This window comes from Pleurodeles waltl, chromosome 4_1 (genome assembly GCF_031143425.1).
Source record: "Pleurodeles waltl isolate 20211129_DDA chromosome 4_1, aPleWal1.hap1.20221129, whole genome shotgun sequence".
Lineage (NCBI taxonomy): Eukaryota > Metazoa > Chordata > Amphibia > Caudata > Salamandridae > Pleurodeles > Pleurodeles waltl.
The window spans coordinates 372753529-372766814 of NC_090442.1; the positions used below are offsets into that span (position 1 = coordinate 372753529).

At 44.1% G+C, this 13286-nt stretch overlaps 1 protein-coding gene across 4 annotated transcripts in view; it reads right to left on the bottom strand.

Moving 5' to 3' along the window:
- ABCC9 (ATP binding cassette subfamily C member 9) overlaps positions 1-13286 on the bottom strand; it is an 843291-nt gene that overhangs the window by 735655 nt on the left and 94350 nt on the right. For all 4 annotated transcript variants that reach the window (XM_069228541.1, XM_069228540.1, XM_069228543.1 and 1 more), the window contains exon 4: positions 7125-7246. In XM_069228541.1, the coding sequence (XP_069084642.1) occupies positions 7125-7246 (122 nt within the window). The remainder of the gene's footprint in view (positions 1-7124; positions 7247-13286) is intronic.

A 13286-nucleotide genomic window follows, 5' to 3' on the forward strand; every position in this document is an offset into this window, starting at 1 on the left:
CGGTGGCTACACTGACTGAACTATGCTACACTCACACTCATAAAAATCAGACATTGTAGTGATTTCTTCTTCACATGGTGGATGAAAGAAATTGGGTTGTTGATTGAGGGGTGAACTGCTTCTCAAGAAGCAAGCACAATTCTTCTCAGGGTGAAGTCACAAGTAAACCCTAAATTAAAATATGCTCAACCATTTTATGTCTTGGCACTGAGCAGTCAGGCTAAACTTAGGGTTGATGTGTAAAGTATGTGGGCAACACTTCTACCAGTAATAAAGCAAAAACACAACAAATGAAAATTCCCACATTAATTTAGAAAAATAGAGTCAAATTGAATAAATAAATCAAGACCAAAACAGCAAAAAATCCAACCAATAGAGCAGGAGTAATTGAATATTAACGTTTTAACCATGAATAGTGTGAAAAAGCACAAAGAGCCAACTGTAGACTTTCAGCAAAACAGAATTGTGGTTAGTAGTAGACAACCAATCATCCTCAGAAATAGTCATAGGGACTGATTACGAGTTTCAAGGTGCACCCGTTAGACTGCCGAACTTAAGGGGGTGAGGCTACAGTCATACCGGCGGCCTCACCCCCGTCGTATTACAATGGTTCCACTAGCAAAAACATCGACATTTCTGGTAAAATACAACATTTCTGGTAGTCGGCCCAGGAGAAACAGTGCCACAGCATTGGCCTCAGTTCACTTAAGGAGCCAAGGCCAATGCCGTCACACAACAGTACCCTCGGAATGCGTGCTGCCTGCATAGCTATGCAGACAGTACGCATTCTGAGAGTGCTGGCATGGGGACCCCAGCACTGGATTTCCACCAGCCTTTCCATGTTGGTGAAACCAACATAGAAAGGCTGTCAGAAGGAATCATGATGAGCATGGTGGTGCTGCCATGGACACTGCCGTGGCTGACCATGACTCTGACTGCTGCCACCCCATCGGGATGCGTGATCCCTAGGGTGGCGGCAGTCCCCTGACGGTCCAACCACCAGGGTTGTAATCTGGTGGTCAGACTGCCAGGAGTGCAGCAGTCCAACTGCCACCACAACTTTGGCAGTCTTAAGAATCATAATGAGGCCCTTAGTTTCAAAACTAAATCAATTACAGCCATCAAACATTCATGATCATCTTCATCATCATCATGCTGCTCACAGCACTGAAATGTGCAGTACCTTTTATATTGTTAACATGCATGTCATGCTCTTCTATTTTAAGAAGTAGTCTAACTGCGTAAGGATTTGCCCAGTCCATTGTCACTTAACAGATATACTAATTGTTTGTGATCTGCATGCATGAAATGCCCCAAATTTATGTTTTAAATTTATGTGGGCCCACACACAACCTAAGGCATTGCACTCAACAATACCTTACTTAACTTCTAACTTCTACATCCTTCAATGTTCTTATTGCAAATGCCACTGTGATTTCTTTACCACCAGCTAACTGGCATATATAATTTAATTATAAGTCGCTAGTAAATTGGCACTATATGTACAGATGGCCTATAACTTAAATACTACAAGTGGGCCTGCAGCACTTATTGTGCCACCCACTTAAGTAAGACTTTAAGTATGTCTCAGGCCTGCCATTATAATGTGTGGATACAGTTTGTAAACTGCTATTTTGATATGACAAAATAAACTTTTTTGCCAAGCACAAGCCTTCTTTTTTAAAACATATGTGTCACTCCTAGAGTAGGGCGGACATGTACTTTTAGGTTTTTACATGTCCTGGTAATGAAAAACTCTTAAATTAATTTTTCACTACTGCAAAACATATAGGATAATACTAGAATTAACTAATTACATTCAATCAGCTGTAATTTCCAAATGGGAATGAGTAACCAGTTCATGTTGGGCCTCTTTGGAATTGTAATGAAAAAATATCTCTCATGGTGAAGACTGATTTTAAATTAAATTTTTCAAAACACCACTTTTATAAAGTCAGCAATTTCCTGCCTTAGCCATTTAGTGCCTGCAGCCTGTCTTTGGTCACATGACTGCGAATAGCTGATAGTTGAGCTTTGAGTATTCCTACTAGACAGCTGCACACAACAGAGAGCTTGGATATGCCTGGATGGGCCATTACCAGCAGGATGGGAGGCGGTAGCTGGAACCAGGCCTACCTACAATTGAAGGGGCTGTATCATACCTCCACACTAACGGCTGCATACCCCCTGTAGTTAGTCTGGAGACAGGAAGGGAAGGCAATATGTCTGGAGACTTCAAAAGGAAACCTCTAGAAGCTTCTTCCCAACTTCAATGGCACAATAGGGTATGAATACTAGATCTCAGACACCAACTCTTCAGCACACTTCTAGACTCGTGGATACTCAGCCAGGAAGAAGGACTGTTGATAAAGGACTGGCACTCTGCTGGACTGTTGCCCTGAAAGAATTGCTGCCCTGCTGTGCTGACCTGCTGCCCTCTTGCCTGGGTGAGAAGGGCTGGATATGCATCTGTTGAACCCAGGACCCCAAAGTGACTCCAAGGTCTCGTTAGCTGGCCTCCTGTTTAGAGCCTCAGAGACAGAAAGCTCCAACAACCTTGAACCCAGCACCTGGACTCAGTCATATGAGTGTCCTACTCTGCCAAGTGGTGACACCCTAGTTCTGTACCACCCCTGGACGTGGGACTTAAGGTGCTCTTTCAGCCCACCTGTGGTGCTAGCAGAAAGGATGCATCTTCTCTGCTGTGCAGCACAATCCCACGTAGAACTGATGCATCGCTTCTACTGTGAGGGTGCTCTGCCTGCAAAGACTGCAACAACCTTGCAGCTTGCATCAGAACCACCTCTGTGCAAAACTTCACTGACGCAGGCCCTCACATTTCATAACTCTATTTGTTGGCAGCCTCAACGACAAAGCAGGTTCTCGCATCGCAGCCTCACCGGTCTTTGGAACCAATGCATCACGTTGGCTCTATGACACATCCTCGACAATGACATAGGGTCACACATAACAGCTCTGTAGTGCCTCAGAACCGGAGCATCAGCCTGGCTGCGTGAGGCATCCTGACCAGGACCTCACAATACTCCGCAACCCAGACTTAAGGTAAATTTGTTCAGTGGGCCTAACTGGTTCCTTGTAGGCGGCCTGAACTCTATAGCAGTCTCCCTGAATTTGTGAGTTTGTCCCGGTCCTGTGTGACCAGATGTCCACAGTTGGCACTTTGCGCTTTTTGACAGTATAATTACTGAAATCTTCAAGCTTGCATATCTCCAGATCTTCTGATTGGATTTATGCTGTTTTTGTCCTGCCTTATTTATGAAAAATTACTCTGTGTTTTTTTAAACTGGTGTGGGATCCCTTTTAAGTGGTGCTGTCACTTTATTATGTTTGAAGTGTTTCAAAAATACTTTACACATTGATTCTAAGTTAAGCCTGACTGCTCTGTGCCGAGTTACCAGAGAGATGAGCAAAGGTTAAGTTGGGGTTTGCTTGTGCCTCACTGGGACAAGGATTTTGGTTACTGCTTGAGTAGGGTTTCACACTTCCACAACTAGTTTCTTACAGCATGTGTTTTCCTTATTCCTCCTGCATTGCTGCCCCCCCCCATCACCTCAGTTTCTTTTTCTCTCTGTCTCCCTATCCCATGGTCATCAGTTGCCTCCCCAAGGCTCCTCGTCCCATTGCCTATTTTCATTTTACTTATGTATGTATTCATGTATTTTAGTTAGCATCTGGAAGCTGTAAAGTGCACCTGCGTACTTTCATTGTTTGCTTTTAATTAACCATTGTAAAAAGGGTGTTCACTTTGTTGGAATTGTACACTTAACATTAGCAAGCATTTGCAATGCAATAGGTCACACATTTGCTTGAGTTGGAGCTATTGGAGTTGTAAATTCATAAATAAACTTTTCTTGCAATAAAAATTAGTCAACCCAGCCTCATAATTTGGTCTTTTACTGCCACATAAATATGCTGGCCCTGCATATAACTAAAGCACTTCCATTTACCTTCTTTCTCAATCTGCAGCCAAAAATTAAAAGGTTGGCATTTAGCATCCTAATTTAAACCTGCCATGCTAATTCCAATAGAATACCAATTTCACAACCCCACAATCAGAGTTGCTGACACAAGACAACCATGGAGGAATAACAGGAGAAATAAACTAGAAGGGTCAGCCAAACATATCAAGAGTATTCAGTCATCTACACCCAATAGGAGCATATGTTTAGAAACGATATATAGGAAACAATATTTTTGTGAGATATTACTGTACATTGTCTTTTGAAATACAAATGTGAGAACTTAGCGAAGACAACAATGGTGTGTTGAATAGACACATCACTGAAGGATTAGGTTACCAAAATAGTTGAAAGATTAAAATCAAAGTCTAGAATATTAGACTTTGTTTATTTGAGGAGGCAGGTTTGGTGTAGTCCTGGTTGGTTAGTGTCTAAGTGATAATGTTGAGTTCATTGTGTGTTCTGATGTGAAACTGCTATTCTAAAGGTGTGGGGTTATTTTCTAGAAGTTTGGAATAGGACCCTGGCAATGATGCCTGCCAAACAGGTTTATGCCTAATAAATCTGTTTTTGCTTACACATGCTTGTCACTGAAGAATCCGGGTCACTGGGAAGCAGCATTTTCAGACCATTGGTTTCTGGCTGAATTGGTTCAATGGAACCAAAACAAGAATAGGTCTCCAGGAATACACATATTAGTTAAGAACTAATTAAGTAAACTAACTAGTCAAGATTAGAGCTGAAAACTCTTTGGCCCAGTGACATCAAATCAGCAGCTAACCTTAGGCGAGCTCATCTCAGAAATGGATGCCCAGCAAGTTGACATGTTAAAACACGTGTTTCCTAATTTTGTAACAATTATTTAATCACAGAATATTCAATACAAATGACAGGTGCAACATCCTACACTATTACAGAGACCACAATCCCATACTTTTCTTTATGCATTTCAACCACTTAGTGACTGAATCCCTTTTGGCATTTGAGATAGGCTGACCGTGGACAACAGCTGATAGTTTAACAAGCAATGTTTTGTGTTCGATACTCTTTGGAATTTCACTCTGTCACTAAAGGGAGTTAATATTCCCTGCATGGCACACTTCATCTCAAATTGCAATCAGACTTGATTTGATTAATCCATTGGATGTATTTTAATTTGACTAACTAAAATTAGGATCTGTAACCCCAGCATCATATAAAAGATTTGCTTCTCATTTTCACTTGTACTGCCTATCCGCAAGTGCCTCACACTTCATCTGCCGATGCAGCATTTATGTCTGTGCTTGAGCAGATAATGCATGCACACCTTATTTCTAGAAAACATCATATTATCCGCAAGATTCTTTTTATGGGCAGTTCAAGCGACACACATGAAAGCACTTAGTCAGCAGATCAAGGGTAGCAGTTATAAGAGAAGAAGCTCCTACTTGAGTGCCACTCTGTATCTTCTCCAGGAAGAAGCAGAGACGCCCACTGGCAGAACTGGGAAGGGAAGGACATTGGCCACAGCCAGGTGGTGCGAGGAAATAAAGGTGGAACTCAAAACTTGGGATAAATGTTGCCCAGTGCTGACCGGTGCAACTGGGGTCTGCCTGCATGCATGAGTCCATGCAGCCTGGTGGAAAAGAAAGCAGAGGGCATGCTGAGGGCTGGCAGCAGAAGATGAGCTATGATGTGAGCTAGACCATGTGGCCCTCAGCTGTGGCTTGCAACTCAGAAGCTGTTATGGTTCTTAATACGGTTTGCATGAGGCGGATTAAGCTACAAGTCCCCAAAGCGAATACAATACTCACTTGTCCAGTGTCTCCTGCCAGACTTAGGAGGGTGAAAAGGCTACCTGGCCTTAGGCTGATGGCTATTCTCAGAACAGCCTGACACTTAAGGAACCAGCTGCAGCCTCGACGATTGAACCCGGAGCCAATACACAGAAAACAGAAGGAGGAGTGAAGAACACATGCAGCTCAGTGCCTGCTCATTCACAGAAGTAGCGGGGGTTGGGGGCTAGGGTGGCTGCTTTCCAGAGCTGTCAAATAGGTAACCAAGCAATGGCAAAGGAAAAGAGATGGCCTCATTATGACCTTAATGAGGTCATCGTGCATGACGTGCAGCCGCCATCTTAATTTGAAGCAATATACTTTAAATATAGTAATGGTACCGATTTTCTCTATGCATCGCCCGTGCGTGAGGAAATCAATGTAAACATAGCTGTGGTCACAATTGTCTTTGCGCAGAGGCAGAAACAGGGGCCCTCATAAAACAGCCTCTAACCTTTGACCTCGGTCTTTGAATTCACAGCACATGTTACCAGAGAAGAACATAATATACATCCCTGTTTACTGAAACGGACTGGAGCCACTGAAAACATCCAGCTCTCTGGTCAAAAGCTATGAGCCCAAGAAAAAAGTAGTCCCTAGGCACATGCTACAGTGGCACAAGTTGAAGGGTGCAAGTACTGGGGCCATGCTCCAGGGGAGTGTACAACTGAGAAAAAGGTGGGACAAAGAGGAAGGATTGACCACTAGCAAGCGAGGATTTTTTAAGGACACTGAAACAAACCAATGAAAAAGGACAGGACCCAAAAAGAAGTATATGAAATGTATACTAAAGTATATACAAGAGGTCTCGAATGCTCGACCTAAAAATGGCTGCTGGTGCCTCATATGACATGAGCAACTATTCATGATGGTGCCTGACACGTACATAACTCATTCCAAGATGGATGGCTAAGTGGCCAAATGTCTGCAAAAAAGCATTGGCAAAGCTATTATCTCAGCCGATTACTACTGAGGTCAATTGACTTTGCTAAGGTTTTTTGTTTCTTTTTAACAGTATTGAATTGTTGAGATGCATATCTGGATTTGAGACTAAATGAGAATGATGCAATGATTTTGTTATGCATTTGAGAAAATGTTATGAGATATCTGTGAACTTTATTTGATGCATTAGTAAGTGATTTCACATTTTTTGGATACTCTATGTTAATGATAGTGGTATTTCTTGGGCTATATCATTGATTCTTTTGATATAACACATCTGAAAATATATATGAGAGTCAGCTTTCAAAATCAGCACCAATGCATGATAAACATACTCGCTGTGAAGAGCAAGGGCCTCCTTTCCCATCTGCTTCTATCATGAACTTACCTAAGAGTAATTTTGGGAAGTTCGAAGTTTCAATGTTGTGATAGTAGACAATAGAAGTTGTGGCTGCCACAAAGCCCATAATGGCGGGCATGAAGAGATGGAGATGGCGAGTCTTCATAAATCTAAGAAAAGAAATGACACACAAGTGAATTACAGATACGAATGTTGACTAGGCTTACACTAACACCATGATGTATGTTTTTTCAGCTTGCCTCTTATGTTCCACAAATTCTGGTCTAACAGTAAATGTAGAAACATTACAGACCAAGTAAAGGAACTGTACAATCAATATGCAAAACAAGACAAAATTATTGTAGACATCTTCTGAAAAATTCTACACCTCCATAATTGCAATCACCATTATCCACAATAATATAAAAAGCAAACATTTGTAATTTACAAAAGCAATAAAATACAATAAACTAGATAATATAGGGAAAATATACGTTGTTGTTAGACCTGTCAGCCTTAGAGTGGTCTTCCCCCAAACTTTTTGCCTTACTTTTCCACTTTTTCTGATCTCACTTTTGTTGGCCTTAGGGCTCTATGTACTTTTCAACTGCTAACTAATGATAAAGGGTGTGTGCTCACTCCCTTAAATGCGGTAACATTGGCTTACACCCAAAAGGCACATTTTACTTGTACATCCCTAATACAGTGGTACTACCTGCACCTGTAAATTAAATGCTACTAGTGGGCCTTCAGCACTTATTGTGCCACCCACATTAGCAGCCCTTTAAAGCTGTCTCAGGCCCACCATTGAAGCCTATGGGTGGAGTTTAAACTGCCATCTTGACCTGGCAAAATAAATCTCTTGGCAGGCCTAAACCTTTGTTTTTAATACACATATGTCACCCCTAGAGTAGGCCCTAAATAGCCTATACAGGAGAGTGTAGTGTATTTAAAATGCTAGACATGTACTTTCAACTTTTACATGTTCTGGTAATGACAAACTCCTTAATTTGCAAGGCCTATGTTTCCCATAGGGTAAAAACACTGGTGTTATCCTATTAGAATTAGTAAGGTCTAACTTCCATATAGAAGTAGACAGAAATGTTGACTTATGTGTCAAAAACTGTAATTTAAAACCTGCTTTAATGGTAAAGTTGGATTTTAAGTCACTATTCTGAAAATGCCACTGCTAGAAGGTAGGCATTCTCTTGTCTCAACTCTTTTGTGCCTGCATCCTATATCCTGGGTCACATAACTAGGTGTAGCTAGCAATTGGTCTTTGTGTATTGGTCAAAGACAGTGAGAAAAAGGGGGAATTGTGTTACCAGGAAGGGCCATCACTGAACTGATAGTGGGAAGGACTGCACATCACAAAGCCTGTGCCTGAGGACATTTGGAAAGGGTTTGACACTACTCTTTTATGTCCCAAGACACGCTGGAGCCAGGGCAGGAAGCAAGGAAATTCCAAACACCTCTGGGTTGAAAACCTCCATACTCTTCTCCTACTTCAAAGCTGGCACTAATTATATATATTGGACCCTCAGACCCAACTCTTCAGTACACCTCTGGACCTGTGGAAGACTCAGAAAAGGGACTGATACACTGGCGAGCTGCTGTCTGAGTGAGAAGGTCTGGATCAGCATCTAGAACCCAGGACCACCACAGTGACTCCAAGAGCTAGTTGGCTGACCTCCTGGTCAGTGCCTCGCGGACAAAAGAGGCTCCAACTCTCTTGAACACTGTACCTAGACTCTGACTGCTGCATTTCCTAACGCTCCCAAACAGTGTCCCTTCAATCCTGCACCCTTGGAAGTGGGGTTAAAGCTGCCTTGCTTGCCCACCTGTCGTTTTCACCAAATCTGGCACAAAGTGATGCACAGGCCCGCAAAGCCTCGCTGCACAACTACAAGCTCAAAAGGAACTGATGCCGAGCAATCCAAAGCTCCGCAAAGGCTCACTGCTCAGCTATCAGCTTCAACTGAATTAATGCTGAGTGATGCAAAGCCCTGAAAAGCCTCGCCTCCCAGCTGCCAGTTTCATGGGAACTGATGCTAGCTGACACAAAGCCTTGCAAAGCCTCAAACACACCCTCATGGAAACAATGCAGCACAATGCAACTCGATAAAGAACCTCTCATCACAGCTCTCATAGCTCCTCAAAACCAGTGCCGGACAATGCAAAGTCTCATAAAGCAATGCCGTGCAGATTGTGCACCAGAGGGGCCTACCATGGTCCCTGTAACTGGCCCACTCTCCATTACAGTTGGCCTGAAATTGTGACTTTGTCCCGGTCTGGCGCAACCAGGAAACCCCAGTTATCACTTTCAGCTTTTATGCATTATTTTTACCTAAATCTTTAAAACTGCATATCTCCAGTTCTACTGATTGGAATGTTGTCGTCTTGTTCTCAAATAATTTATTACAGATTACTCTGTTTTCTTAAATTGATGTGGGATTTTTATTGTGTTGTGTTTTCATTTCATTATCGTTTGAAGTACTGCATAAATACTTTACAAATTGCCTCTAAGTTAAGCCTGACTGCTTTGTGCCTAGCTACCAGAGGGTTAAGAACCGGAGGGTTGTATATGTTTCACCCTGACAAGAATTGTAGTTGCTGCTTGAGTAGGCTTGCACCCCCTCAACCAGCAACCCAATTTCCTATAGTTGTAAACTGGAATGAACCTACTTTACTCAGTTACATAGCAAAGTTGTCATGAGCACAAATTCAATAAAGGACAACTGACCCACACGCCCTAGTGTAACAGTATAAAATAGTGGGTGCCATCACTCCACTTTGGTCCCTGATGCAGTTGCACCTGCTGCACTATAAATAGCTATCCCTTTACACTCAATTTTTTTTATATTCCTGTATCTGACATTTGTATGCCATCCAAATGCATCAGGTATTTTAGCACACTCTACAGGTGTAACAGTCTTCCTAGGAATATGCATTTTCAACATGTAAGAACAACATCATGATGCTGAGGCCCAGGACATGTGCTTCTGCTTCGTTAAAGGGGGAAGAGACATCATTACCCATAATTGTGTTTGCTGAAGACACAGATGCAAGGCTTAACCTCAACTGTCAAATGCTAATATAAAAGCAGGTAAACTTTGAAATGTAACACTATGAGAAATTGGCATTGTTACCTGTCAATAAGGGTCTCATACCAGAACTCTGCTGTGAGACCAAAATCTGCTTTTTTCCGATAGAGGTAATATTAAACTCAGACATTAGGTCTCTGATTGCCCATTTTTCTGAAACAATGTGGAGACACATATCTTTAATTGCACATATTTGGGAGACCTTGCCTGTGTCAACATGTCCTGTTGTCTGCTGGATTCAATCTTGCTACATCCAGAGCTCTAGCTGAAAGAGAAAAGTATGCCACCCATGATGTTGGCAATTAGAAAAATAAGACTAGTCCCAAGAGGATGGTCCAGTCTGGCTTTGGAATACAAAGTGAAGAGCAAGTGGACAGAGCCTGGAGAAGGTGTTCGACAAGGCAGGAATCAGCCAGATCTCAATAAAGCATTTTGAAATAATCCCACTGTGGAAATGCAAACATTATCTGTCTAAGATCACCTACTACATTACAAGAAGAGAGTGCAAGAAGCACATACGCCTTGAAAAGAGCATGCCTATTGTTAGACTTTTCGTCCTTGGCGTGGTCTCCCTTAACTTTTTGCCTCTGTTTCCCAGGTTGGTGATGTGTGCTGGACTTTGTTTTTGCTTTTTTTGTTACTCTGGGCACTTTACCACTGCTAAACAGTGCTAAAGTGCAAGTGCTCCTATACAAAATGTATATGTAATTGGTTCATCCATGATTGGCATATCTGTTATACTAGTAGGTCCCTAGTACTGTGAATTAGAGGTGCCCAGGTCCTGTAAATCAAATGCTACTAGTGGGCCTGCAGCACTGGTTGTGCTACCCACATTAGTAGCTCTGTAAACATGGCTCAGACCTGCCACTGCAGTGTCTGTGTGTGCAGTTTTAAACTGTAAATTTGACTTGGCAAGTGTACCCACTTGCCAGGCCTAAACCTTCCTTTTTCTTACATGTGAGGCACACCTAAGGTAGGCCCTATGTAGCCCCAAGGGCAGGGTGCAGTGTATGGTTCGGATAGGACATATAGGGGCTGATTCTAACCCCGGCGGTCGAGGGTCGGCGGGAGCACCGCCGACAGGCCGGCGGTGCCCCGCAGGGCATTCTGACCGCGGCGCTTTGGCCGCGGTCAGAAAGGGTAAACCGGCGGTCTCCCGCCGGTTTACCGCTGCCCTCAGAATCCCCCATGGCGGCGCAGCTTGCTGCGCCGCCATGGGGGATTCTGACCCCCCCTACCGCCATCCTGTTCATGGCGGGAAAGCCGCCATGAACAGGATGGCGGTAGGGGGGGGTCGCGGGGCCCCTGGGGGCCCCTGCCGTGCCCATGCCAATGGCATGGGCACGGCAGGGGCCCCCGTAAGAGGGCCCCGCAAGGTATTTCAGTGTCTGCCTTGCAGACACTGAAATACGCGACGGGTGCTACTGCACCCGTCGCACCTTCCCACTCCGCCGGCTCGATTACGAGCCGGCATCCTCGTGGGAAGGGAGTTTTTCCCTGGGCTGGCGGGCGGTCTTTTGGAGACCGCCCGCCAGCCCAGGGAAAAACTCATAATACCCTCCGCGGTCTTCTGACCGCGGAGCGGTATTATGGGGGCGGAATTCTGGCGGGCGGCCTCCGCCGCCCGCCAGAATTAGAATCACCCCCATAGTAATGTGTTTTATATGTCCTGACAATGAAATACTGCTAAATTAGTTTTTCACTGTTACAAGGCCTGTCCCTCTTATAGGTTAACATGGGTGCTACCTTCAAATATGATTAAAGTGTACATTCCCTTTGGGAGGGGATAGACATGTGGAGCTTGGGGTCTCTGAGCTCACAATTTAAGAATACATCTTTTAATAAAGTTGATTTTAAGATTGTGTGTTTGAAAATGCCACTTTTAGAAATTGAGCATTTTCTTGCTTAAACCATTTCTGTGACTCTGCCTGTTTGTGGATTCCCTGTCTGGGTCAGTTTGACAGTTGAGCTGGTTGCACATCTCACTAGACAGTGACACAAAGAGAGCTGGGGTGTAGCCTGCATATCCTGATGAGCCATCTGTGCTAAGAGGGAGGGGAGGAGTGGTCACTCACACCTGAAAGGGCTGTGCCTGCCCTCACACAGTGCCATCTTCAACCCCCTGGTGTGTGTCTGGGGCCTGGCCTGGGCAAGACAACATTTCACAAACAAGAGAGACTTTTCTTAGAAGTAAAAGTAAGCCTACTTCAAAGGGCAAAATGGGTATAAGAAGGGCACCCAAAACCAAAGACTTTAAATCACTTCTGAAACTCTGTCTGGAGAGGAGCTGAAGAGCTGAGGAAGAAGAGCTGCCCTGCCTGTGACTGTGCTTTGTGGAGCTATCCTGCAGTTGCTGCTTCTGCCTGTGCAAGAGGACAAAGGCTGGACTTTATGTGCCTTCCTGCTTGTGAAGAATTCTCCAAGGGGTTGAAACTGAGCTTGCCTCCTGTTGTTGAAGTCTCAGGGACAGCAAAGACTTCTTTCTGCCAGCACCTGGACTCTCTGCTGAGACTCCTGCTGTGCCAAGTGGTGCCATATCCGGTTCCTGGGGCCTTGACATATGAAGCTGGTGTACCAAGGTTGGAAATGCACGCGCAGACAGCCGGGCGCAACCTCCGAGAGCGGCTAAAGAAATTATGCACCGCCGGCTCCGCGGCTGAAATTGACGCAGTCCTTGCAGCACCGCTGGGAAATCGATGCATGCGTCTGGAGAAACAACGCTCGGCATCGCTGACAGAGGCTGCAATGACGCAACATCGCTGGCCGTGGAAATACAACGCAAGCCTGCCCGGACCCAAGGTGTTTTGTCTGGATCAACGCATCTCTCTCCTGCAGGGATGAAATGACGCACGCCGATCGGACCGGAAAAGCAGAAATGACGCACGACCTCGGTTGCGGGTGAGAAATTGACACACTGCTTACCTTCTTCGGCACACACTCGCCTGTGCAGATTATTTTGATGTAACGCAGATACATTTTCACGCTAACAGCATTAGCATTGTGTTTAAAAGCACATCAAGAGTCTTTTCACATTTTAATTAATAACTTCACTTGTGTATGGTGGATTTTTGTCATTTTGGTCTTGTTTTGTTTAGATAAATATTTT